The following is a 23,865-nucleotide window of genomic DNA, read 5'->3' as shown; positions in this document are numbered from 1 at the left end:
CTAAACTCCTGCCATTATTCACAGATTAAAATCCAGATCCTCAGATGCAGCTAAAGAGCACTCCAGGATAAGACCATCTTTGTTCCTCAGCAGTGGTCCAAGCCATTGACACAAATTAGAGTAGCCCAAATAGTAACCTGTGCCAGCTCTCAAGAGAAACCGAAACCATCACAGTATGTAGACACGAACACAAACATTTCCAGATTGCACTCCTGTGCCGTTGAACACGAATTACCATTTTGGTACCTATGTTCCACTAAGGCACAGATTAATTTTTTTTTTGGTAGTAGAACAAACCTACTAAACTCCAAGGCAGAATCTCTGTTTTCACTTGTTTAATTTATATGGGATACATAAAACTCAAGGAGTTTCTTGCTTGCCTCTGTCTCCATAATGACAGTATCATGGAATAAAGTCTCAGCTAAACTCTGCCACAAACTTTCCATTTAACTCTAAACTGAATCTCCCAAATAATTTTAAGTAAAAGAACAAACAAAAAAAAACCCCACAAATGTAAATCTATCCCTGGCAAGCTATTTTCAAATTTCTTTACAGAAAGTAGAAAAAAACTACAAAATGCTGACAGCAGTATCACAATTGTGTAATCTGCCAAATCTTCATTTTACATAGTTTGTATTTGTGGAAAATATACACTACATTTTTTTTTTTTTAATCAGATTTCAACATACTTTCAGGGTCTTAATACAAATCGAGAGATTGCCTTCACTGTGGATGGTTTACAAGCAGCAACAAATTTATCCTCTCTCAAGGAGCTAAACACAATCACAATTAGTGACTGCAAAATACACCAGATTTCCACAAACATGGAAGAGTACTCAGCTGCAACAAAATTTAAGTATTTCTGTAGAACTACACTTTTGAAGGCCAAAAGACCTACAAGTAAGAAGGTCTTAACTTTAAGTGTTACTCTCAAAAATAAACAGACCTTCTAAATAATTTTCTCTACATTTTTAGAAAGCCTGTTAGCAACTTTTCTCCCTCCTCGAATTTATTTTCAGATACAAACCCCCATAGTATTAATAATGCAAATAATGCTATTTGCAGAATCTCAACTGATGTCTCAGCAACCTTTTTTTAAAAAATAAAATATTCTTCTGGGGTGTTGATTCTTCAGTCTTTTCTTCCCTCAGTATTTCCTCACTGCCATTGCTTGCAACACTTAGTGCACTTAGTGGTACATCTGTGAATTTAAATTTGTCTGGAGGTATACCAAGTGAAAAATGTTCCAGTCAGTGCTTTAACATGTTCTGCAACATATGTATAACAGAAGCTGTCAAAAATTAAAGGCTGTCCTTCTAGCAGAATGTACAAGGTAATTTTTAACAACAGCTGAATTTCAAAATACAGACCTCTAAATTATGTTAAAACTGATGAAGAGCTGGGGTCTCGGAGTTTAGATTTGATGTGAGAACAATTACATTAAAATTTCTCATTGACATTCTCCTCATTTTCAATAGCTTCTAAAATGAGAGCAGTGCACTCAGTCATATCCCTTTAATAATTACGGTGAGCTAAAGTTTACACGTGCAAAATTGTGGCAGGGAAGGCTTGCTACTTCAGTAGGCTCAATTAATTGCTGCAAAACCAGACAATGTGGAAGAGTATTGACCAGCAGCTCTGCCTTTCACCATAGTTAGAATAAGGAATAACCAAGTTAACGGAACCAATACTGAACAAAGAAAAGATTGAAAATAAGCTGTACTATCTCTTTTACATAAAACCACAAGAATGATTAGTCACATTCCAGATATTTCTGGATTCCTGCAAGCTAGAGTAGCACTCAGAGGCTGAGTCAGAACTGAGCTCTCCATTCTGCTCAGTACTGCACAAGAGTATATAGGGACATCATCAAAAGTTTACGTTCTGACTTTTACTGAGACAAAGCTGACTGACCAGAAATATAAAACAAGTAAATCCCACTTACTGTATATACCATGACGATGGCTTTTAACATTCACAAAACTTGTACATAGGCAGAACTCTCAGTTAAAAAAAAAAAAAAAAAAAAAAACAGAAAAGCATGCCCTTAGTCATTTTATTTACAGTATCATAAAAGTACTGCTTACCAAGTCTGCTGTGAGGACCACATTCAGACAGGCTAATTTCCTACTACAGCCTTAAGCCAAGCCAGGGAAGAGAGCTATGGGCCTGAATGATCTAAAATTCAAGTTCACATATGCACAAACAGCAGTCACAAGCTCCAAGGTGAAATACAGATTATCGGTACCTGAAGTTGTCCCTAATCCCACAGCTGAGAGCTGCAACTTGTTCCCATTTGGGTCTTGACTGAGCTGTCCAGTTCCCACATAGGATGTCTGGCAATTTTTTAACATGCAGAATTCAATGTTCCTGCTGCGGAGGTGATCATTTTGCTACACTCAGATACTCAGCATTTGTTTTCTCTCTCTCAGCCCTGCTGGAACCTGCTGCTGGCTTCCCAGCATTCCCAACAAGGGGGGAGTTAAATGTCCTTCAGTACACATCACCTCCAGTATTCCACGGAATTAGACAATAAAAGTAGAGAGAAACCAATTCAGGTAACAACAACAACAAGGGTGGGTGGCAGGAAGGAAGAAACAGTTTATGCTGCCAGCCTACACTTCCATCTGAAGTACAGTGCTGCACCAAGGCCCAGCATAAATATCAATCATTATCTCACCCACAGGTTACAGCTGTTCATCCCCAAAGAAAATGAGATGAAGGACATGCAAACGTTGTTTCAGAGTATGTTTAATGTGTTAGGATGCTGTGGAATTTCCACTACAGTGTCATACATAAAAATGCCAGTCATTATCTATTTATCTAATGACCAAAAAGAAATATCTTAGTAAGACTTTTTTTTAATCTGTGGAAGAAAAAAGGTGGGTGTGTGGGGGAAATGGTAAATACAAATAATTTTGAAGTATACCCAAATATATACATACAACATCATCTTTAACAAGTTTATCCCTGGCCACAGCTGCAGATAACAGAGAAGGAGGTTCTTCACCTCATTACAAGAAACACTGCAATATACTACAAAGGCTGGCTTAATATATAAGGAGTCAGGAAGGAGCTGCTTCAATCTCTTTCTAACACAGATCCCATCAATTCCTTCTCCAAAAGGAGGCAAAAAACCCCAAAACAAAACACTAAGAATGACAAAGGATAGGATACTCTTACAATCAGCAAACAATAGTGAAAATTCAAAAGGGAAGGAAAAATATCTGCACAGAGAAACCTGATAAGCTATTTTTATCTCAGAATGTAATGAATTAGAACTTTCAACATGAGTGTGTACAAAAATAAAGAGAAATAATTAGACATTTATTATAAAAAAACTTAAGGGACTAACTTATGACTATAGGCACAAAGGCTACTAGGAATACAATCATTTTCAAAACCAGGAAAAAGGATCTATTGAAGGCAAAAGGAAAAGCAGTTAAAATGGAAGAACAGAGATGCATGGCTTCTTACATTTTTTTTCCAATACATTAAAAAGCTATGAGTGAACAAAGTATTTTCTATGTTCCAAGCATATTATAATGACACTGCACTTATTCTTAAATGAAAGAAGTGTTTAGACTGAATGATGGACAACAAAACTCAACTGCCATACAACCAGCTACTCCTTTGAGTCCTTCCTGTCTGAATCTTATTCCTGGATGCCAAGCTTCCCCTACTGATGTAGCATCAGTTACGCGTCCATCCTTTTCCCCTGCTAGCCTCCATTAATATGCATTATAAAGGAAGTCCTTACCTACGTTAAGCTACTCATCACCATTCTATACTGAATTTCTTAAAGAAAGAATACACACATACACATTTCCACTAAAGATGCTGACACTGACCAAGGCATGAACTGAGCAGGGTTTCTATTTTTTATTCTTCTTCCACATATTGCCCCCTTCTAACATTGTCCATGTATCTAAGTGTTTTAGACCATAGACTCTACCCTCTTGCATGTCTGCAAATGCCTCACAACAAACATTCAGTTTCCTTAAAAATAATCTCCCCCACACTGCCTACATCTCTTAAGTATATAGCGTGTGGATTCAATAGCTGTACATAATAACACTGAAAACCTTTAACTGCATGATAAATTTCAGCATTCTGCTGCTCATCAAATGCCAAAAAACCCCACCGAAACAAAACAAACACACACGTAAAAACCCACCATGGGCCAAAAGCATCACTCTCGATTACTACTCAGACAGAAAAAGAATTTGATATCCTTGAGGGCACACAAAGAACCGCCCAGGAAGAAAGCACTGGCAGTCTTTTTGTACCTACATAAAAATGCACCAATACAGGAAACGGCAGACACCATAATAGTTTTCAGTCATACAAGCCCCTTACTGTGAACTTCTAAGATCCCTGAAGAACTTTATCTGCAAGGTGAAGAATCACAGGCACACAGAATACAGACACACACAGCTTCCCCCAGATCCTTGTGATAACTCAGCTAAATAATCCCCTTTATTTCAGTGGAGTAATAACTTCTGGACTGAGCGTAGGTTTTTATAGTTTGTTTTAAAATAATCAGCTACAGTGTTTAAACAAATACCAAACCATTTTCATTTGGTCCACTCCAAAATCCAGTGTGATTAACTTCACCAGTCCATAAACCACCTCATGGCTCTTCATTATTACGAAAGAAATACAACTTGCAAATAGCCCTGCTGTTATTCAAACTCTAGCTGCTACCAAATGATAAAACTGATAAATTACCGAACATATTCAGAGATGCCCTGTTGCCACTACAATCGCCAGTACTTATGTGAAAAATTAAGCAAAATTAGGCTCTAGATATGCAGTATAGTCTTCAAGCACTGCCCCATACATGTCTAGTCCTAATTAAGTTAATGAAACTACTCAAGTAGAGAGGTCAATAATAGCAGGTTTCATTCCAGAAGTGCAGTTTTAACCTGTAAGTAGCACACATCGCTAAGGAATAATGTGCCACAAACTTACAATACCTGGAATGTGGTGTGTCACTATCCAATTTATTAGTGGAATGCAGATGATAAAGTACTGTGTTAATTATTTAAGAAGTGAGGTTGAAATAGTTAGCTGGTAAAATCAGCTGTAGTTCTGGAAAGAAGTCTACTAAATGTCAGGGAAAAGGACACTGGATCAAACTATGCCTACATACAAGTACAAAGCTTACTGAAGATTTGATAATTTACTATGAATTTATGTATAGCAGATCCTTCTCAAAGATGGGACAGGAAGACAAATTAACACATTTTTAAGAAGAAGCAATTATAATAGTTTTTATTATTATTATGAGAGGGTTAGTTCATGAATCTGACATAAACAGTTTGAAACATAATTATTATAATACTTAAGTAATTCATAGCAGATTTACTAAGTATGATGGCATCTTCGTAACATGACACTCCATCACACTGATGCCAACTCCTACAGAAATGGGAAATCATTTTTTTGTAAATGCAAATTACACAGTGGGTGGATAAGAGAAATGCAAACTGCAAAATCCTACACTAAATAAAAACATAGATAAACAAGGTGACAGCCTGGTAAGTGCTCCTCTTTAAAGAGCAATCAAATACCAATCCCATTTTCTTTCCTGAAAAAGATCCTTTGAAAAAAGGAGGATGGTGACAAAAGAGACCCAAAATGAGTTTTCAAGTGCTTTTTTTTACAAAGCAGTATTTATTAGCTGTATTTAATAACTTGAATTTCTACAACACACTTCAAACTTTCAGAGAGAAACTGCAGCTACTAATGCAGAAATTCAACAAAACGCTCCTAATACAGACCAGAATACATCTATTTATTCAGTTAAATTCTACCGACATTGGTAACATCTTCATTCCAATGTTTTTGTAATGACTCAGTATTTAAACATCACTATGTATAACAAGCTTCTTCCTGATTTGAAGAAACAGAGCATCACTTGGCCTACCTATCCCTGTCAGTGGTATTCTCATTACATCATAACAATAGAAGGAAATAGTTTTCATAGAAACAAAATAGTATTTTACCTATCTTAAAATTCCTGTGTTTTGTATAAAATATCAAACATTCATATATTTTGTATAAAATGTCAAACGCCAAACACGACAAGTCTAGAGGCAACACCACGATTCCCAGGCAGGCAGGACCTAGAAGTAGTGTGGAGGTGGCAGTGCGCTCAGCCCAGGGTGAGAGGGAAGAGGAGTGCTTCATGTCACCGTCAAGGGACTCCTCCAGGCAATTTAAAAAGCAGCACTAAGAGATTTGCATCTAACCCTCCACAGCTAAGGAGAGGACTTCTGTGATGCTAGACAGAAACGTGCAAGTGAGAAGGGGGTTCAGAGTAAACATTAGCCAGAGACACCCTAAAAAGAAATATATTAAAGTGATAGTTGAAAGGATTTAAAGTCAGAAGCAATAGTCTCCTCATCACCCTTTCCGTCCAGGGGTCAAAATTTATTTAGAGTATTTGAGATAGGCGGGGGGGAGAGAGGATTAAAAAAAAAAGTGAGTTTAAAACCGTGTTTGATCATCCTCTCTATCTTACAGTTCTTGCTTTTTTGGCAGAATTCATTCATTTTGACTGCAGTACAAAAGCTGTGAAGGAAACACTGAAAGTAAGCAGCTAAAGGATACCATTATTTCAATAGCCCATTTGTCATACATACGCACTATTAATTGTATATCGATGGTTGAAACAAGGGCTACTCGCTTTTATTGTTATCACTACCGGGGCAGGTTTTACTCGCAAAACAGAACTTCATCCAGAAAGGAAAAAAAAAAAAAAAAAAAAAAAAAGCACGGACAAGTCTGCTGCTTTTAGGAAAAAAAGTGCCTTTAAATGTGAACAGCCACAGAAAGATAGGTGAAAATATTCTGCCGTAAGAATAAAGAACTAACATAGCAAACTGCAGCCATAACTTCCCCCCCCCCCCCAATTAAGTGATTTATGGAAATATATACCAATGAGGAAAGTCGTGCTGAACGAAGGATTACCTAGCAGACCTGATTCACCCTCCCTCCTCATGCCCTGCTATACCTTCCTATTTTAAATGTACCGAGCCGAGTATCCAATACAGGCTGAAGTACAGTCCGCCATAAGAAGTACTAGGAGTGCCCTTGAAAAATGTCCAGATTGCAGCTAGTGCACAAAGGAACTCGCTATGTAAATAAATTCATGAGAATTTCTCTCTCGCTCTTGACCTGGCAGCAAGTGAAGAGATTAACTTCCCACCAGCACAGAAGACAAAGCGTCGGTAAGAAACAAGCGAAGTTTCAGAGAAGAAAAGGAAGAAGGCTGAGACTAAATTTCATCTGGTTTAGGAAAAAAAAAAAAAAAAAAAAAAAAGGAGAGAGAAACGGTTCATTTAAATCATTCTGGATGTTCCAATTCGTATTTCTCTCCCCCCCAAAAAAACGCTTGCCAGAGCTGAACAGCAGTGCCACACGAAATAAGCAAGAGCAGTCAGCTATTAACTGCCATAGGTAAGAGAAAGCAGACATCCCCCCCTTGCCTTGCTACACAGAAGGCGACGCTGCAGATTTCCCCACTCCGCTACCAAACAGCAAAGCAGAACCAGCATTCTGGTTCTGGGCGGGAGGGGGGGTTATTAACCGGGAACTTTTTGTTCCTTAAATATGTAACCGAGACTTTTTTTTTTTTTTTTTTTACTTCTTCCCACGCCCCTCTTCTTTCCATCTTCTCTGCCAAAACAGGCCGAAATAAACGTTATTCCACAATAATACTATTAAATAAGGACTGTAAGACTTACCATATCAGCCGGAACGCTGCTGGACATCTTGATGTTACCCTAATGGCTTAAAATCAAGTTTAAAAAAAAAAAAAAAAAAAAAAGCACCAAGCACAGCCCGCCGGAGATCTTCAAGAAGCAAAACCGGTGTCAGTGTCGGAGGCAGCAACTTCCACGTCCCCTCTACGAAACGGAGGTGCCCGATGTTGCAGCGGGGAAGGCGGCCGGCTGAGGAGGAGGAGGAGGAATATCCAGGGGCAAGCGGTGCCGGGGCTGTACCGGAGGAGCCGGCGGGAGACCAGAGATGGCAGCAGATCCCTGTCAGCAGCGGCAGCAGCACCAGCGGTGCCAGGTAGACCAGGCAGGACTACACCGCCACATGAGCTGCGTGCGGGCTTTTCTTTTTTCTTTTTTTTTTTTTTTTTACCCCCTCCTCTCTCCCTCTTCCTTCTCTCCCAGCCTTGACAAATGACGACGGGATGATTCACGGGATAATGGTGCGTCCAAGTCACCTCCTCAGTCAGCGCGGGCAGCACCTCGCTCCTGCCCTCGGCGGCGGGGCAAGGGAGGCGGGAGGGCCGGGGTGGGCCCGGGGAGGACGCCGGGCTTCGGCCCCCCCCCTAGGCGGTGTGCGACATTCAACAGGGTCTGCCGGCGAGAAGGGGCCGAGGAGGGCTGCCTGAGGGGCGGCCGGAGGGGAAAGCCCTCCCCCGCGGCGCTCCGGCGGCGACGGCCCTCGGCTGGGGGGCCGGGGGAGCGTTCGACGACGACGGCGGCAGCCTCAGGTCTCCGCTCGCATCGCCGCCGCCGCCGCCACCTCCTCCTCCTCCTCAGCCAGCCCGCCCTCCCTCCCTCCCTCCCCCGCCTCGTCCTCCGGCGGCTCCGGGCGTCCCCCCCTCCTTCTTCCTCCTCCTCCTCGGCGAGCCGCGCTGTCTCGCCCCGCTGCGAGCCGGAGGTGCCGCTCCTTCAGCGCGATCCTCGCCCGCAGCCGCCCCCTGTCATCTTCGCCTCAAACCAACATGGCGTCTACCGAGCGGAGAAAGGGGACACGACAGGGGAGAGACAGACCCCCTCCCTCCTCCTCCTCCTCCCGCCCCCCCTCATCCCGCTCCCGTCGCGCGGCACCATGGGGCTTGTAGGCTGCCGAGGGCAGCGGGGCGGGGCCAGACTGGCCCCGCCCCCCCGCTCCGGAGCAACCGTTGCTAGGGCGGGGAAGCGGCCGCCGGCGGGGCGGGACCTCCCGCCGCCGGCCCCCCCTTCTTCCCCCCCCCCCCCGGTCCTTCGCCCCCTCAGGGTGGCGGCGGGCTGAGGCGAAGATTTGGGGGCCCCGGGGCACCGCCGGGACCTCGGTGCCGTTTCCTCGCCCTAGCAGCACACACACACCGTCCCTCCTCTTCCTCCTCCTCCTCCTCCACCCGGTTAAATACCACATAAATCGTCGTTTTCCCGAGGGCAGCTGCAGCTCCCTCAGGGCGTTTGGGGCTCCCCCCTTTGCAGGCCTTTCTCTGTTGATCCCCTTCCAAGCGTGTGGGCCCTGTGCTGTACCTTTGGACAGCTTCCAAATAATAATAATAAAATTATATCACTGGCTTGTTGGGGGGGGGGGGGGGGTTTGCACCTCAGGTCCACAAGCCCGGTCCTGTACCTCACTTCTTTGTATTTCTCCCATTATTTTTTAGCGTTTGAAATACCAGCCTTCTTCTTGGTTTCCTTTTTTTTTTTTTTTTTCCAAACTGTAGTTTTATTAATGAAAAAAGCTCCTGCCAGATTCACAGTGAAAATGACGACTTCCAAGCTAGAAGCATCTGGAGAAAGGGCACTTGGCCTCTAACAAGCCCCCTTCAGAAGCCATCCTGCTCCCCGAAGAGCTTCACGTTTGTTATGGGTCCACGTTATCTGAAATGGTGTGTGTAACGGGTATTTTATTCCTTATTCCAGGCTGCTCCCGGATACCAGCATTCAACGAAGAAAGGCTGTGCCTGGTAAAAAATGCATCCCACCTTGAAGACACAAAAAAATCTTACACAAGGTGCAGATCTATCGAAAAAATGAGTAGGCCTTTTGAGAGAGACGTGGTCATATGCTGGTACTGTAAAACTGTCCAAGAAAAAAAAAAAGAATCAAGAAAATTAAGGAGATGGAGCTTGTGACAGATTCATCCTGGTTCCTTCAGGGACAGATCTCATGTAAAACCACAGGAAATTAAGACAGAGTTGTTCCTTTTAATACTAAAATTTTGAGGCTGCCTTTCCTCTTTAGGACTTCACGCAGCAAAGGCAACCCCTGGCAAGACACCATCCCTTGCAGAGGTTATAATTATTTTCTTTATACTCAGCTCCAAAACAGCACAAAGCTACTGACTTCAGAAGACAGATTTGACAGCAAGCAGCCCTGTCTGAAGCCTGGGGGAAGATTTGGGGCCAGCAGAAGCGGCCCCACACGCATGGCCTCTGTGAGGATCCTGTACTGTCACACGTGTGACTTCAGGCACGACACTCCCTCCTTTGTCAGCCTAGTTTGCTTAGATGGTACATTTTTGGGAGGCAGTGGCTGGGAGATCTCTCACAGGAGGAGAGACTGAAAGCTGGGACTGTTCAGCCCCAAGAAGAGAGGTCTCAGAGGCATCTCGTTTGTGTAAGTGCCCGATGGGAGAGAATGAAGAAGAGGGAGCCAGGCTCTTCTCAGTGGTGCCCACTGACAGAATGAGGCAACAGGGACAAGATAAAAACCACTAAATGCAACCTGAATGTGAGAAAAGACTATTTTTACCGTCAGGGTGACCGAACACTGGCACAGGTTGCCCAGAGAGGTTGCAGAGCCTCTGTCAGTGGAGATACTCAAAACCCAACTGGACATGGTCATGGACAACCTGTGCTGGCTGACCCTGCTTGTGCAAGAGGTTGGACTAGATGACCTCCCGAGGTCCCTTCCAACCCGAATGGTGCTGTGACTGTGACTGTCCCCTGATCAATGGTTTTATGGCACCTTATACCGTCATCCCCCATCTTAGCCAGGTCTTCTAGCTGCCAATGGGATAAAAAGGCTTGTGGTTGTGGGAGTAATAGCAAATTGTTGAAACATCACTTACTTTTTCTCCAATATCGTATCCTTGAGGGACAGAGAAAGTGCAAGGGTTCCTCATTCTTTTTTCTTTTTTTTTTTTTTACTGTCATAAAGCATCTAAATAACAATACTCATAAATGAGGGTCCAAGGGATGAGCCCTGAAGGATGTCTCTCCATCCCTAATAATATCCATTCCTGGGCACATATGACTTTCTAGTTAAATCAGTGACAGACTCAAAGAATCATAAATAGATCTTGCTGAATAGATTTTATACTTAGAATGTTATTAATGTGGGCGTTTCCTTGAAAAAAATAAAAAAAACCCCTTACATACAACAGCTTAGGTTTAAACAGGCTCTTGAGATCAGCTCCAAGGCCATCCTGCAGACCAGCCCTTCACTCCATGCAGACAGCAGCCCTGTGCAGGAGCCTGGAGATGATCTCAGGGTAATTTAGGAGGTGGTCTGCCCATGCCCTCCCCACTAACACTCTTATAATAGGTGCAAGAGAATAGGCACCATGACTGCTTTTCAGGCACTGCAGCTCACAGCTGTCTCCTCATGTAAACTGAAATTGGTGGCAACTCAAAATTATGTCCTTGGCCGCGCTGTGGCAGCTGAGGTGCATGGCCCTTCCCACCTCCTCTGCTACAAGGAGACAGGGCAGGCAGCAGGGCTTTGTAATCGTTTACAGCTCACAGGGTAAATTGCCAAAGGTTATATGGAAATACCCAGCGACTGAGCAGCAGAAGTCCATGTGCCTAAGCAAATCAGGCAAGTAAGGACACCGACAAGCACAGGCAAACTGGATGAGGGGTCAGCAAGGCAAGCAGGCAGCAGCAGGGCACTTTCACTGCACTGGAGATGGCTCTTTTAAATTATTTAGATGGATGAGCTCATCTGTGGCACATAAAGATAAGCACATCCACAGGACGTAAACATAGGATAGAATACAGAAGACATAGAGCCTAAACCAGCATGGTTCTGTGGGTTTTGCTTTTTTGCCTCTAGTTTAACACTCCATTAAAAGGAAGGATCATGCATTTCGTGCTGATGAAGCAGCGTGGTATAGGAGGAGTCAGGGGACTGTCCTTGCTACTTGGTGTACGCACTCGAGTTGGTCAACTTTTCTGATGACTGTTGTATAAATGAGGATCAGCTGCTCTCTTTGACACACAGCTGTGTTGTCCAAGAGATGGCATGAAGAATTGTCTTTTATTATTACTGTTACTATGAAGAATTATCTTTTATTATTACTATTACTATGTATTTGAGTCTACAATTATGACTGCAGGCCGGAATGCCACTGTATTAGGCACAGTGCAGTAGAAGCACACACCAGTTTCTGTCCTGAAAGGTTCATGGTGCTGGGTTTACTCAACAGTTGACACTTAAATCGCATTTGTGTGATTTTTTTCTCCTGGCTCTCACCATGACGACCCGACACAAACAAATGGAGGATCCAGCACAGCTGGTACATGCTGGAGACCATTTTGGGTTGATTGTGTGCTGGGCAAATGAACAAAAAGAGGTGCTGCATGATGATCCTGGTAGAAGTTGTACTACGTGTGATGACAGGGACAAATCCCACAGATTTTGTAGAGGTAAGGCTATGTATTTGAAATGCAGCGTGGTCGAATATAAAACAGAAAAAGGTCTTTTCTCCTTGGCATGTATTAAGAAAGGCTGTTATGATAGTATTCATTTCACATTTGCACAGAGAGGAAATGAGAGTTGTGGTCAGCAGTAGTCGGCTGGAAGAAGGGACCCTGCAAAAGCCTAACCGCAGGCTGAGTCTGGGATCAACTTGCAGATAAATCCTGAGCAAGTGCTACAGGCATACACATCTGAAAACAAATGTTTCCCACATCCAAGGATCAAGCAAAAAGGGAAATGCTGCTCAAGAGGAGTGCTAGCAACATAGAGAGCTTAAAAGGCTATTCCGCTTTTGGGACCTAATCCTGTGCTCAGATGCACAAATCTTATTTCCATTAGTCTCCCTTGCAGAACTGTCATGTAAATTTAGCTGTCCAGGTACAAAATCATTCATCATCATTGCTTTGGCAATTTATGGGGGAAAAATGATGAAGTATACAACTGGTATTTTGCTCCTCATTTGGAAAGAATGACATGGCATGAGTAAGTAAGTAGAGTTTTGCCACGCTGTATTCCCTTTGAGAAGAATTATGCCAGGTATCTCTGAGTAGGTTGGGCTGCAGTTTTAGTGTTTCATGGCCATCAGTACTAGTTGAAACCTGACTCTGTACTGAGACGCACCTAATAGGAATAAAAGGTCTGTTATTCTAAATCAGATTAGTAGTCCAGCCAATGTGATATCCTGTCTCCAGCAGTGGCCAGCATCAAATGCTTCAGAGAAAGACACACAAACCCCCACAGTGGACAATCATGTTATAATCTTCTTATTTGCTGAGTTTCTACTGCTGCCAAGGCTGCCAGAGAGGCTGGTTTATGCCCTGAAGCACAAAACTTCATGTCCTTTATAGCCTTAATGGCTGAATAACCCATAGATAACATGTAAGACCGATTGCCATTTTTCAAAAGATCAGCTCTCTCTTCCGACAGTTGTTACTGCTGGGGTTGGAGATGATGTCGAATCTACGCTCCAAGACCGACATTAAAAGCTTTCAACCCCATACTGTGCTCCAGAGTTTTCCCTTTGAGGCAGGCTGTGAACAGGAGCATCTTCAGGAGAAGGAACACAGCACCATGAACTTTCATTTAAGGCGAGAATATCCATCGTTTCTGATTTCTCTCCAGATTTTCAGAGCAGCCTGAGAAGGTGAAAGGCTCCTGAGACAAAGGGTTTAATTCTCTGGGATTTGGCTGTGGGACAGATCAGGATTCTTTCCCTCTCTGGCAGCCACAGAGACAAGATATCCAGGGCAGCAAGGAACACACTGGGTTAGTCAACAGGATACTTTTAATAACTTTGTAGAAACACGTGGCCATTTTTTTTAACTCTTACAGAGCCAAGTTTGCATTTAACTCGGTGTGACTCAGTCCTGTTGAATTCAGGCCCCTTACAACAGAGCGTTCAGGCAAAAAGCTGCACTGGAAATGAGGTCTGGATCCTGCAGCATGCTTGCTGCCCACTGTCTGCTCCTGTGCACTGTTGGTTTCTCGTGCTGGCCTCTGAAAAAAACCAGATTTTGTGTTTTCAGATATTTATTTGGACTAAACCTATTCCTTTCCCTTTGGAAGAACATTGATTTTTGCCTGTTTGCTGCTTCTGTGTCATGCCAAACCAGCATGTGAGTCCTACCGGCTTCTCCATCGATGCCAGCTGGCTTCTGGGAATAGTGTTTAGTGGTCCTCACCTGCCTCAGAGCCAGCAGGAAGGCAATAAAAGGACCTCTGAGGTTTTGTAGAGTTTATAATACACACCGCCAGCCAGAATCATGGTTTCTTTATTTACTTTTCAAGTTACTCATCAGACCGTTCTTGCTAGAAAATAAAAATGCACAGCTATTTAAAACAACTCGCATCAGGCCCCTGAATGCCCCAATATGCTTTAAGGATTTATTTCCCCCCTCACATTTGCAGTACCTGTGTACAAATACAAGACGATAGGAAACTACAGAGTGATACTGAGTGCCAGAGGTTATTCCTGACCGTCCTGGTGCAGCTGAACCAGGCAGGAACCGTGCGTGCCCTGCCAGTCCAATGGCTGTAGCAGAGATATGACATAGTGGTGTTACAGTTACTGATGTCATAAATTACGTCAGGGAACTCCTAAGAGCAGGGGTCAAGACTGATAGAGGAGGGTACAAAGGTTCAATAAGAAGGAAAGAATAACACGAATAAGAACAAGAAGTCTCCAGGCCTGTTTTAGAGAGTGCTCAAACCACTGGTGTTCTTGGTATGTCTAGAAATTAACTGATATATCTGTCCAGTCCATATAGAAAAATAACCCTGAAAACAATTGGAAGAAGTTCCTTGTTTTATAATAGATAAGAAACAGGAAGGAGAAGTTTTAGCAGAGAAGCATCCATCGTGGATGAGCTTCCTGACAACAAGGAGGAACTAAGGGGAGCATTGAAGTAACGCTCAAGCTCTGAGCTTGAAATGTGAATTTAGCAGAGGATTTACAAAACATAAGCAGTAAAATGCTCTTTAATATCAGGAAATCAAATATGTGGAAATTAAAAAGTCCTAGACAACTGGTCATAAGGGTTGTGGTGGCAAACATTATTAAAATTTGCCAGAGAAGAGGGAGGTCAAAGATCCTTGGAAGTACCATATCAAATTAAATGAGAGCTCTGCAGAAAAAGGAACAAGAATTGATGACTTTGGGGAATGGCTTTTGCAAAACTCAACATTGCAAAAGAAATTACCTAGAAAATAATTAAGAAAAATACATAGTTAATGTTCAAGAGAGGACAGTAAAAGAGCACTGGGAATCACTCTCAGTCCCACCAAAGATGTAGAAGGAAAATGGCTTTGTAAAACTGTTAAACACGAGAGCTAAAGCTCAAATTGCTTGTTGGTGCTACCAGGATCCCAGCCTTCATTTATGCCATACGGGTGCCACTGCAGCCCAAGGCTGAGTGTAGCCTATTAGCTGGGCAGAGCCAAACTCAGCAGGGACCCTGGAGTACTTGACTGCGTTTTATCATCCCTCTGTCCTGCTGACTACAGCAAGTCATTTTTTACATTATCAGGCAGCTAAGTTCATTTATATATTTTTTTTTTTTTTTTACTGTAAGGGTCTCCAGTGGGCAGCAAAACATTAGTGAGCTTCCATTACAGCTCATATTTACTATTTATGAAATTAGTACTGAAAATACTAAATGGAAGTAAGAAATCATTCTTGCTCGTTTGATTTTCATGTCTGTTATCTACACAACGTTAGAGCTCTTCAGGTTTTTTAATTTAAGGGTCTTCATATGCCTGTAATTTAAGGCTGTTACTTATAGGCATATCCATGTGTGTGTATATATACATAAGCATATGTTTATATAGGCTCTAAATCTATATGCACACATGCATATTAATTCTCTGAACATTTTTTAAATTAACTGTAGCACTCAGATAGATTACACTCAAACCTGATTGGATGCTACTTGCACTGAAACAAAACCCATCTCAGAATTTGAGCTGAGGAGATAATTGTTGTTTACATACGTTATGTCAGTGCAATATAACATTTCATCTGCCTTATTTTCTATCATTCATTAGTCTCCAAACCAGAAACAATATCTGAATGAAGCAGTGTCTAGAAATGCTATTTTTAATTGGCTAAAGAGATTGCTTGACCTCTGGTAACTGGTTACTGTTGTTGGGGAGGCTCTCTGTGAGTGGTGGCGGCGCATTGTTTAAACATAACGGGACAATAGTCTCATGTCATCTATAGGATATGGAGATAACACAGTTTTGCATTTCTTTTACTTTATTACTATACATGCGAGACACAATCGACAAAGACTTCCTGAGGATGAATGTTGTCAGTATATGAAACACTGAATAACTGCTTTTTGTTTTGCTGAATGGTCCCCTTTCTTTTAGATTTAAAGGGGAAAATACAGAAAAAACAGCTCTGGGGAATGGAGTCTTGCATATAGGATATTTTTTTTTAACAGACTTTGGGCTGCATTGAGATCTTACATAAATTTTATATGAGTTTGACTCCATTGACGTAATCTGAATAATTCCTGGTTTACAATAAGGTGAGAGAGGGACTGGGGAAATTAATAGGAGCCTGAATTTCATATTACTTCCAAGCTCACAGTAACCTGGCTCCTGAATGCTGCCAGTGTTGTGATCGATTTTTTTTCTCTATTTTCGCTTTCGCTCATCATGACCATAAAACCCAAGATGGCCTGATTTAATTCTAGCCTCCATTTCTCATTCCAGTCCCAAGGCCTGTGTGGACAGCAATAGGTGGTTGTGTAGTATAGGCAACTGCTCCCAAAACAGCCAGCACTAAAAATCATCTAATTGGTTTACTGTCAGCAAGAGAGCAACAGAGTCCGAAAGAGTGAGTGGACAGGTTTTACCACATTTGAGTTTGTTCTATGTATGTGTAGTTGCTGTTAAAGAGCTTCATTAGTTTTGCTTAATTTTAGTTTTATTAATTTATTAAAATTATTTTAGTTAAAAGTTAAATTAAAGGAGAATTTGTCAGACATCAGTCTCACTACTCACTTATGTCTTATCTGTCATTGGCAATGGGCTGGTGTCTTGGGTGACAGCTGCAGGCACGACAAATGAATGAGAAGCAATAGTGTCAATGTTTGTCCATGTGCAAAAACTTATGCCACATTTTCAGATTCCCCTTATCAGACGGTAGGGGTGGGATTCAACTCATCTAAATTTAGTCCTCTAAAAATATTCGATATCTTTTACCGAAGCTACTTGTCCGGCGTCCATCTGTCATCAGCAGAGCAAGGTACATCCACCATCTTGACCTATTAGATGAGATGCTTACCTTCACTCTATTGAGCATTAAAAAGTCTGCACAATTAGTTTAGACTAGATACTTAATTTTTATACAGCTGAAGAAAACCGTGGTGAATCTACCTCCAATCTCTTCCACTTCTCCCCACCAACACGGTGTTTTCAGCTCCACACACTGCTTAGCTGGAAAGTTAACCAGGATTTGTTGCTCAGGGCTGTTCTGCACCAACCCACCCAGACCCCGGCATTGTTAATGCTCCGGAGTGCTGAAATCCAACTCCAGGGATGCTGCAAACATTTATGCAGGACCTTCAGCATGAAAGCAGTACTGCCATGGCTGGAGTCTGTGGGCACGGGCTGAATGAATTACTTGACAGCAAGCAGACCTAGTTATGTACTTAAGCAGGTGCATAAACTTTGGCAGGATCAAGGCTTAAATAATAATCACCTCGAGCCAAGAAAATGTTCTTCTTTTGTTTCCTTTGCAACACAAAACTTGCTATTGTCACTTAATTAACTCGGTTTTCAAACTGATGAATGATGAAGTAACTTTGGAAGCGTTACAATCATGGCATCACTTAAAACACCTCGGTGCTCTCCTGAGAGAGGTGAGAAGGTTATGGGCTGGCGGTTCTGCTAAATGAGGCTACTCAGTGATCACAGCGTGTGCTCTGGAGTCTGCAACGTCAGGTCCTCGGGGCGCAGCCTTGGCTGCTATTAAACTATACGGGCAGAGTTCCACTACCCAGGTGAGAGTTGCATCAGGCCTGAAAACCTTTCAGTTTTTGAGAAGGATCCATATATAGGACACCAAGGACACGGTGAGGGAGCTGATTGTTAAAGGCTTGTCAAAAGAGAACAAGAAGAGGACGTGAAAGCTGGGAGAAAACACGTCTAGATCTTTTTTTCTTCACAGCTTTAATACGGCATGTAATATGTGTATCCTTTCTAGTTCACTGTTGCAGATTTCTTTGTAGGTGCAACAAGAGGTAGTTCTTAAACAGAGACTGGTTACACGGAATATTACAGAGTATTTTCAGGAGTATTAAAAATGCCACCAAACAAAGATCTTGTTCACTTTCCCTGCCCTTTCTGTGACAAATGACTGCAGTAAAAGTGAACTCCTGCTTTTCCTTATTTATGAAACACCTCTTCCCTTTTGTATGAAAAACTAATTTTCCTGTGCTTTAGAAAGTGTATAAGTGGCAGTTGAAAAAGCGTGTGAAAGCTGTACATTAGACTAGAGGAACAAGGCAAGTACTGAAAAACAAAAAGCTATTCAGTATTTTTTTTCCCCTAAAAGAAAAGGAATGAAAACTGTCATCAGACTGAATTGTTCTATTCCCGATTACTGTGTGTAGCATGATGAAACAAAAAACGCATTTCCATTTTAGCTTTTGCAGGCAATATATGCCCGCGAACCTTTTGATAAAGAACTGATTTTCAAAGCAGCACATTTCTGTAGGCTGTCAGTGATCCAGCAGAGCTCTCATGCTGCTTTGACTTTTCCAGCTCCCAAGAGTATCAGACCTTTACAATCCTTTCTAGGATCCCAGCAAATGTAATGATATAGGCAAACTTCTCCATAGATTGATTTTGGATTTACAAGGCTCCTGGCTGCTTGCTTGCACAGATGTAACCAACAGGCAGAATCCAAACACCAGCCTTGAAAAAAACCCTCATTTAGACAAGATAGATTTTACTTGTCAGCCTTTCCACAACTGAGACTGGCAATGTATCACACTTGGCCATAAACATTTCTTCAGAAAGGAACTGGTCTTAAATAAGTCAGTCTCAATAAGATCAGCAAAACCATCTCCAGTAATACCATCTGGTGACTCTTAATCACATCTGAGCCTAGAATGTTGCAAATATGAGTCAGGTTAAAAAAGACATGAGAAAAACAGTGTGAGCATGGAAATGCAAGAGTATTAAGTTAGAGTAGCTCGCAGCCTGTAGGATGGAGAAGAGCAATAAAGAGGAACATGCAGCTAAGCAATTAATAAACTTGGGGGCTAAGGCAATACATTCTCATTAAAACAAAGCCATTTACCAACACTACCCTGCCCCTTCTTATGTCTGGTTTTGGCTTAGTCCTTATGTACTGCCCAGGTACTAATACAGCTACAGAGCTGAAAGCTTAGCCCAGAGGTGAGCATCATGTGCTTGCTGTAGTCTCACCAGCGCTGAACCATCACTTCCCTGCCCAGTGAGCCGTGGCCGCAGCGTGTGCCCTCCTGAAATTACACAAGAACCCATGAGAGCGACCGTTGCATTTTCGGTATTTTCTAAGCCATTGGCAATATTTTGTAGAATTTGAATTTTTATATGCAAAGTGGTAAGTTTTTCTCTTTTCCACATTTGTTTTTCCTTTTCTGCAGTTGAACCCTTAAATAAACAACAGCTTGTAGCAACTTACATCAAAAGTAATGAGGAAAGGTGGGCGACACTGGACACTGTTCTGGTTTGAGGAAACAAATAATTTAAACAGTGTCCCTGTAAATTCTTTTCCAAAGCAATTTTTTTTTTTTTGCTGCTGGCATGCATTGTTAGATTCAGTTTCATTTCACTGACTGCAATGCCATTCCTCCTCGGTAATGAGCATCCAAGTGATGCATCACAGAATCGCTGTATCAGAGAATGTTGACAAATAAATGATTGTGCTGATTTCTTCAGCATTTAAGCCTTTCATTCAACCCTTTAATTTAAAGACAGGTGATTTCTTAAAATGGATTTACATGCTAGCAAATATAAATAAGCACTTAAAGTGATGGTAGAGACAAGGTCTCTATAGATTCAGAAATTATTAGAAAAAATAAAAAAGGTGAGAGTGGTTTTCTCATTTAAAAAATATTTTCCAATTAGTTTAACAGGATTTGACGTGGTGTTTTACAGGTTGATGAACAAGTAGCTGAATAGTTTGGGCAGCATATGTTTAATCTTGTCCCAAATATTTTGTTTGCATTAAGCATCTAGCAAAGCATGCATCTGTCTTCTCATTACTGGCCTCCATTCTCACACTCTTTCTTTCCTTCTTCTGGCAAAGTATTTTTGCACATGCTTAACCCCAACAGCTTCACTAATCCCGAACTGTTTATGTGCGGAAACTAAGCACAGCCTGCAGTATTTTATTGACCTGTGCTGAGACTATGAGGGGATCCATCATCTCCTGGGAAAGTCTATACCGTGTGCGCGGTGCATGGGGCTGACTTCCACTGGTCGAAGGTGGGGAGAAGACATCCTCTCCCTGTGGGCATGAGGCATTCCCTGGGTCATGCATACCATGACCTTGGAGATCAGGCTTAAGTACCTGCTGTGGCAACTAAATTCAGGAGATCAATGAGCTATTCAGGTGGTCTGGACTAAATGTCAAGCTGAAGTGGTTGGCTTAAGTCCATCTTAGATGTTTCAGCATGGTTTCTGCCTGTAAGGTCCATAATGTTCCAGGTCTGGGTGCAGCCCTGTTTTTCCTCTCTCATTTCCAGACCGAGTCGTGGCTTTGCAGCTGTGGAGAACAGGGAATCTGAATCAGTCCTCGCCCTTTCCTCACACGGTAGGTGACCTGTCAGATCTGTTAGAAGTCCCCTGGGGACAGTCTCTTCCCACTTGTGACCTTGGCTCACTGTCAGGGAATTTGTGTAAGGTGGAGCAACGTGTGATGGATGCTCTTGTCATGTATTGATCAGACGATTCCTCCCAAGACAGTCTGGGCATCCACTTCGTCCTACTGGGGAACAGCAGCTCTTGGAGAAGCCAAAGAAAAGTACTGATCACATAGGTGCACACAGAAAAAAAAAATTTATAAAGTATATGTGTGTGTGTGTACATGAGTAAAGCCAGTTGTTTCTTTTTCCCCAAATCCCCTGCCTGGGAGCGCTATTACCTGGTGCTTGGCCCTCTGGGCATTTTGTGTTGTAGAAGTAATTGGCATGTTTGGTGGGGTTTCTAGTGAAGGGCATTTGGAGTCTTTTAGTTAAGAGTCCACAGCACTCTGGGGCCCCAGGAAAGTGTTATGGGTGCTCTCACTCATTGTACAGAACCAGATATACATGTGCAAATATAGCAGGGATACAGTTACTTGTATGATTGGTTCAGCTTGACAAAGTACGGCAATAGAGAGTTTCTTTGTCCTTGTACAGGACGGGTTTGTTGTTCTTCAAGCACTTTTGTGAGCAAATGAATGTGTTAAATTAGGTCCTGTAGAGACTTGTTGGCAATTTTAAAGACATGGCATAATGAAGCTTGTTTCCAGCTCTGCAGGGATAGCTTCTTTTGTTAATCTACCAAATTATGTATTGGGTAGGCTTGTTTCATTAGCAAATGGGTGAGGAGATGCCAAGAGCCCTATTCTTTTACCCTCCTGCTCTCAGCTCTGTGACCACCCTCTCTTCCCAGAGGGAGAACCAGAATTCTGTTTTCTGAGGGGTCAGTACAAACATTTTCTGACATACAAGCCGGTTTCAGATGAAACACCTCCCTTGGAAAATACTGACATACATTTAAAAAAAACAAACCAAGCCAGAAAAAAACCCCATCTGTTAATTTCTTAACAGGTTTCACATTTGTTGCAAGCATGCTGGTCAAAAAACCCACCTCAACAACATCATCTCATGGAGAAAATATCAGTCCTCCAATTCAGAGAGAAGTCTTCTGCAGCAGCTGTGAACACTTAGAAGTGGATTCCCCTCAAAGCCATGTGAAAGGCTGGCATTTACCTTAAGATTCAAATGAACTATAAAGAAAGGCAAGAGCAGAAGGCAAGTCATCCCATCTATGCTGGCACCTGTCTTCAGAGGGATGAACTATATTTTGGCAACCCATCTCTCCTCTGACCAGACAGGCAGCCAACACGACTAGATTAGATTAGATGCCTGAGTCCTGAAAAGCTAAATTTAGGTGATAGGAATCCCAACCTTATATTTTGAATCTTAAGACAAACTGAGTAGCTCTGGGTCCCCCAACAGAGTCTATTGTTCCTTTGCCAAAAAACCCCAAACACTTCATGTCATGCCAGATCAATTTTAAAAACTGGTTGCCTCTCAGCTGAGATGTGGTACTGTCATATTCCTGCTGCCAGAGCATTCCTGCTTTGCTGATATTCAAAAAAAGAAAAATACCCCTCCAGCTGCATGCTGAGCAGTGAGGAGCCTTGGGCTGAGAACAACAGAGTGCTCAAGTGATTTGGCCATTACATCGAAATAAAACAACCTTCGTAATATTAAAGCAACAAAACACTTTACTGTTCTTAAAACAACAAACCACTTTGTGCACAGTAGCAAAGTGATCCTTGCTAGAGCACAGTGATATCTCAACAACAGATCCATGCTTAACCTTTCCAGCATTAATCACTGGAAAAGCCTACACTACCAATGTGCTTTTACTTGTATACTATGGAAAAAATGGTCTCACCTATACACAGTGAAGTCAGGGGAAAGGCAATAGCACAGAGCCCCGGGTAGCTTGCATATCCTGTATGGCAAAAGCTGGCAGTGTCTCCTTATGCAGGAGCTAAAATACTCTGCTCGAAAATAAAGACAATAAGAAACACTCAAAAGCTACTTCTGGTACAAATGTATTTACTGCTTCTCACTTTGAAACCAGAAAGTGCTTATGCCTTTTAAAAATCTAAACACACACAAAGCAGAAAATGTAATCACTTAATTTTGTAATGAGGCCCAGGTGCAGGAACCCATGAGGATTTTCTCCCCAGTGTTGAACTCCACATTTCACACCCAGAGAAGCCACATGCTGGCTTTGGCTCCCAGCACCATCCCCAAATGCCTTACGGCTTGGAGAGGAGAAAGCCGCTTTTGGTTACCTTCAGGCTTGTCCTTGGAGTGCAGGAAAGGGAAAGGACAAAGCTGTATTGGTGTCAGGAAAAAGCCCAGTGCCTGCGCCCCTTACTAGAAAGCGAGTGCACGGCACTACAGGCGATGCTGGGGTTTCCATTTGCCAAAATGTAAGTGCCTGCAGAACCATTCATCTCTCTGGAGACAGCAGCAGAAGGTCCATTGCCATTCCTACGCTCCTTCAGGGATGCTCTATAAAACAGAGAAGGCAGCAGTGGTCAGAGTAAGCATTGCCAGTCCCACTCACTGCTGCATGCTACTGCTCTGCTCCAGCTTTTACAGCACAATGAAAATCATCTGGTTCTGTTCGTGGATGCAACAAAAGTCACGGTTTTGATGGAGAGTGAAGAAAGAAAAAGTAGCAGTACCCAGACAGAGATCCCTGCAGGCACAATGCTTTCTAGACACATGACGGCAAGCAGCTGCTCTCCTCCCTGGTTATTTCCAGAGCACGTGAAGTTCTCTCATGTGAAAACGGCGCTGGTGCGTTTGATTTGTTGACAGCCAGCTCAAAGCATGGTTATCTGTATCTGGATGGACTTATTGGTGTGCCAGGCTTCACACTTGCAGCCGGGAGCACAGATACCTTCTTTCCCCTAATTCCTCCGAATACATTGGTGACAGGGCGGGGAGAAACAACTACTTTCAGAAGAAGAATTGGGCTAAACCCAAAGGTGAATGCTGGTCTACTGTGGGCCGTATTTCATACAGAGTCAGGAAGAAAATGATCCTAAAGGCCTACAAAATTCCTGGGGCAGTAATCTCAGCTGCTGGAAGCATCTACATGTTTTGGAGTGACTCCC

The 23,865-nt window shown here is 42.6% G+C and overlaps 1 protein-coding gene across 1 annotated transcript in view; it reads right to left on the bottom strand.

The window, feature by feature from the left end:
* UBL3 (ubiquitin like 3) overlaps positions 1 to 8,601 on the bottom strand; it is a 58,225-nt gene extending 49,624 nt beyond the window's left edge. Inside the window, exon 1 of the mRNA XM_049823313.1 lies at positions 7,755 to 8,601. Coding sequence (XP_049679270.1) covers positions 7,755 to 7,781 — 27 coding nt within the window. The 5' untranslated portion in view covers positions 7,782 to 8,601. The remainder of the gene's footprint in view (positions 1 to 7,754) is intronic.
* Positions 8,602 to 23,865: the final 15,264 nt, after the last annotated feature.

This window comes from Accipiter gentilis, chromosome 19, assembly GCF_929443795.1.
Source record: "Accipiter gentilis chromosome 19, bAccGen1.1, whole genome shotgun sequence".
Lineage (NCBI taxonomy): Eukaryota > Metazoa > Chordata > Aves > Accipitriformes > Accipitridae > Astur > Astur gentilis.
Note: the sequence above shows the minus strand (reverse complement) of the source record. Positions and strands in the feature narration are given on the sequence as shown.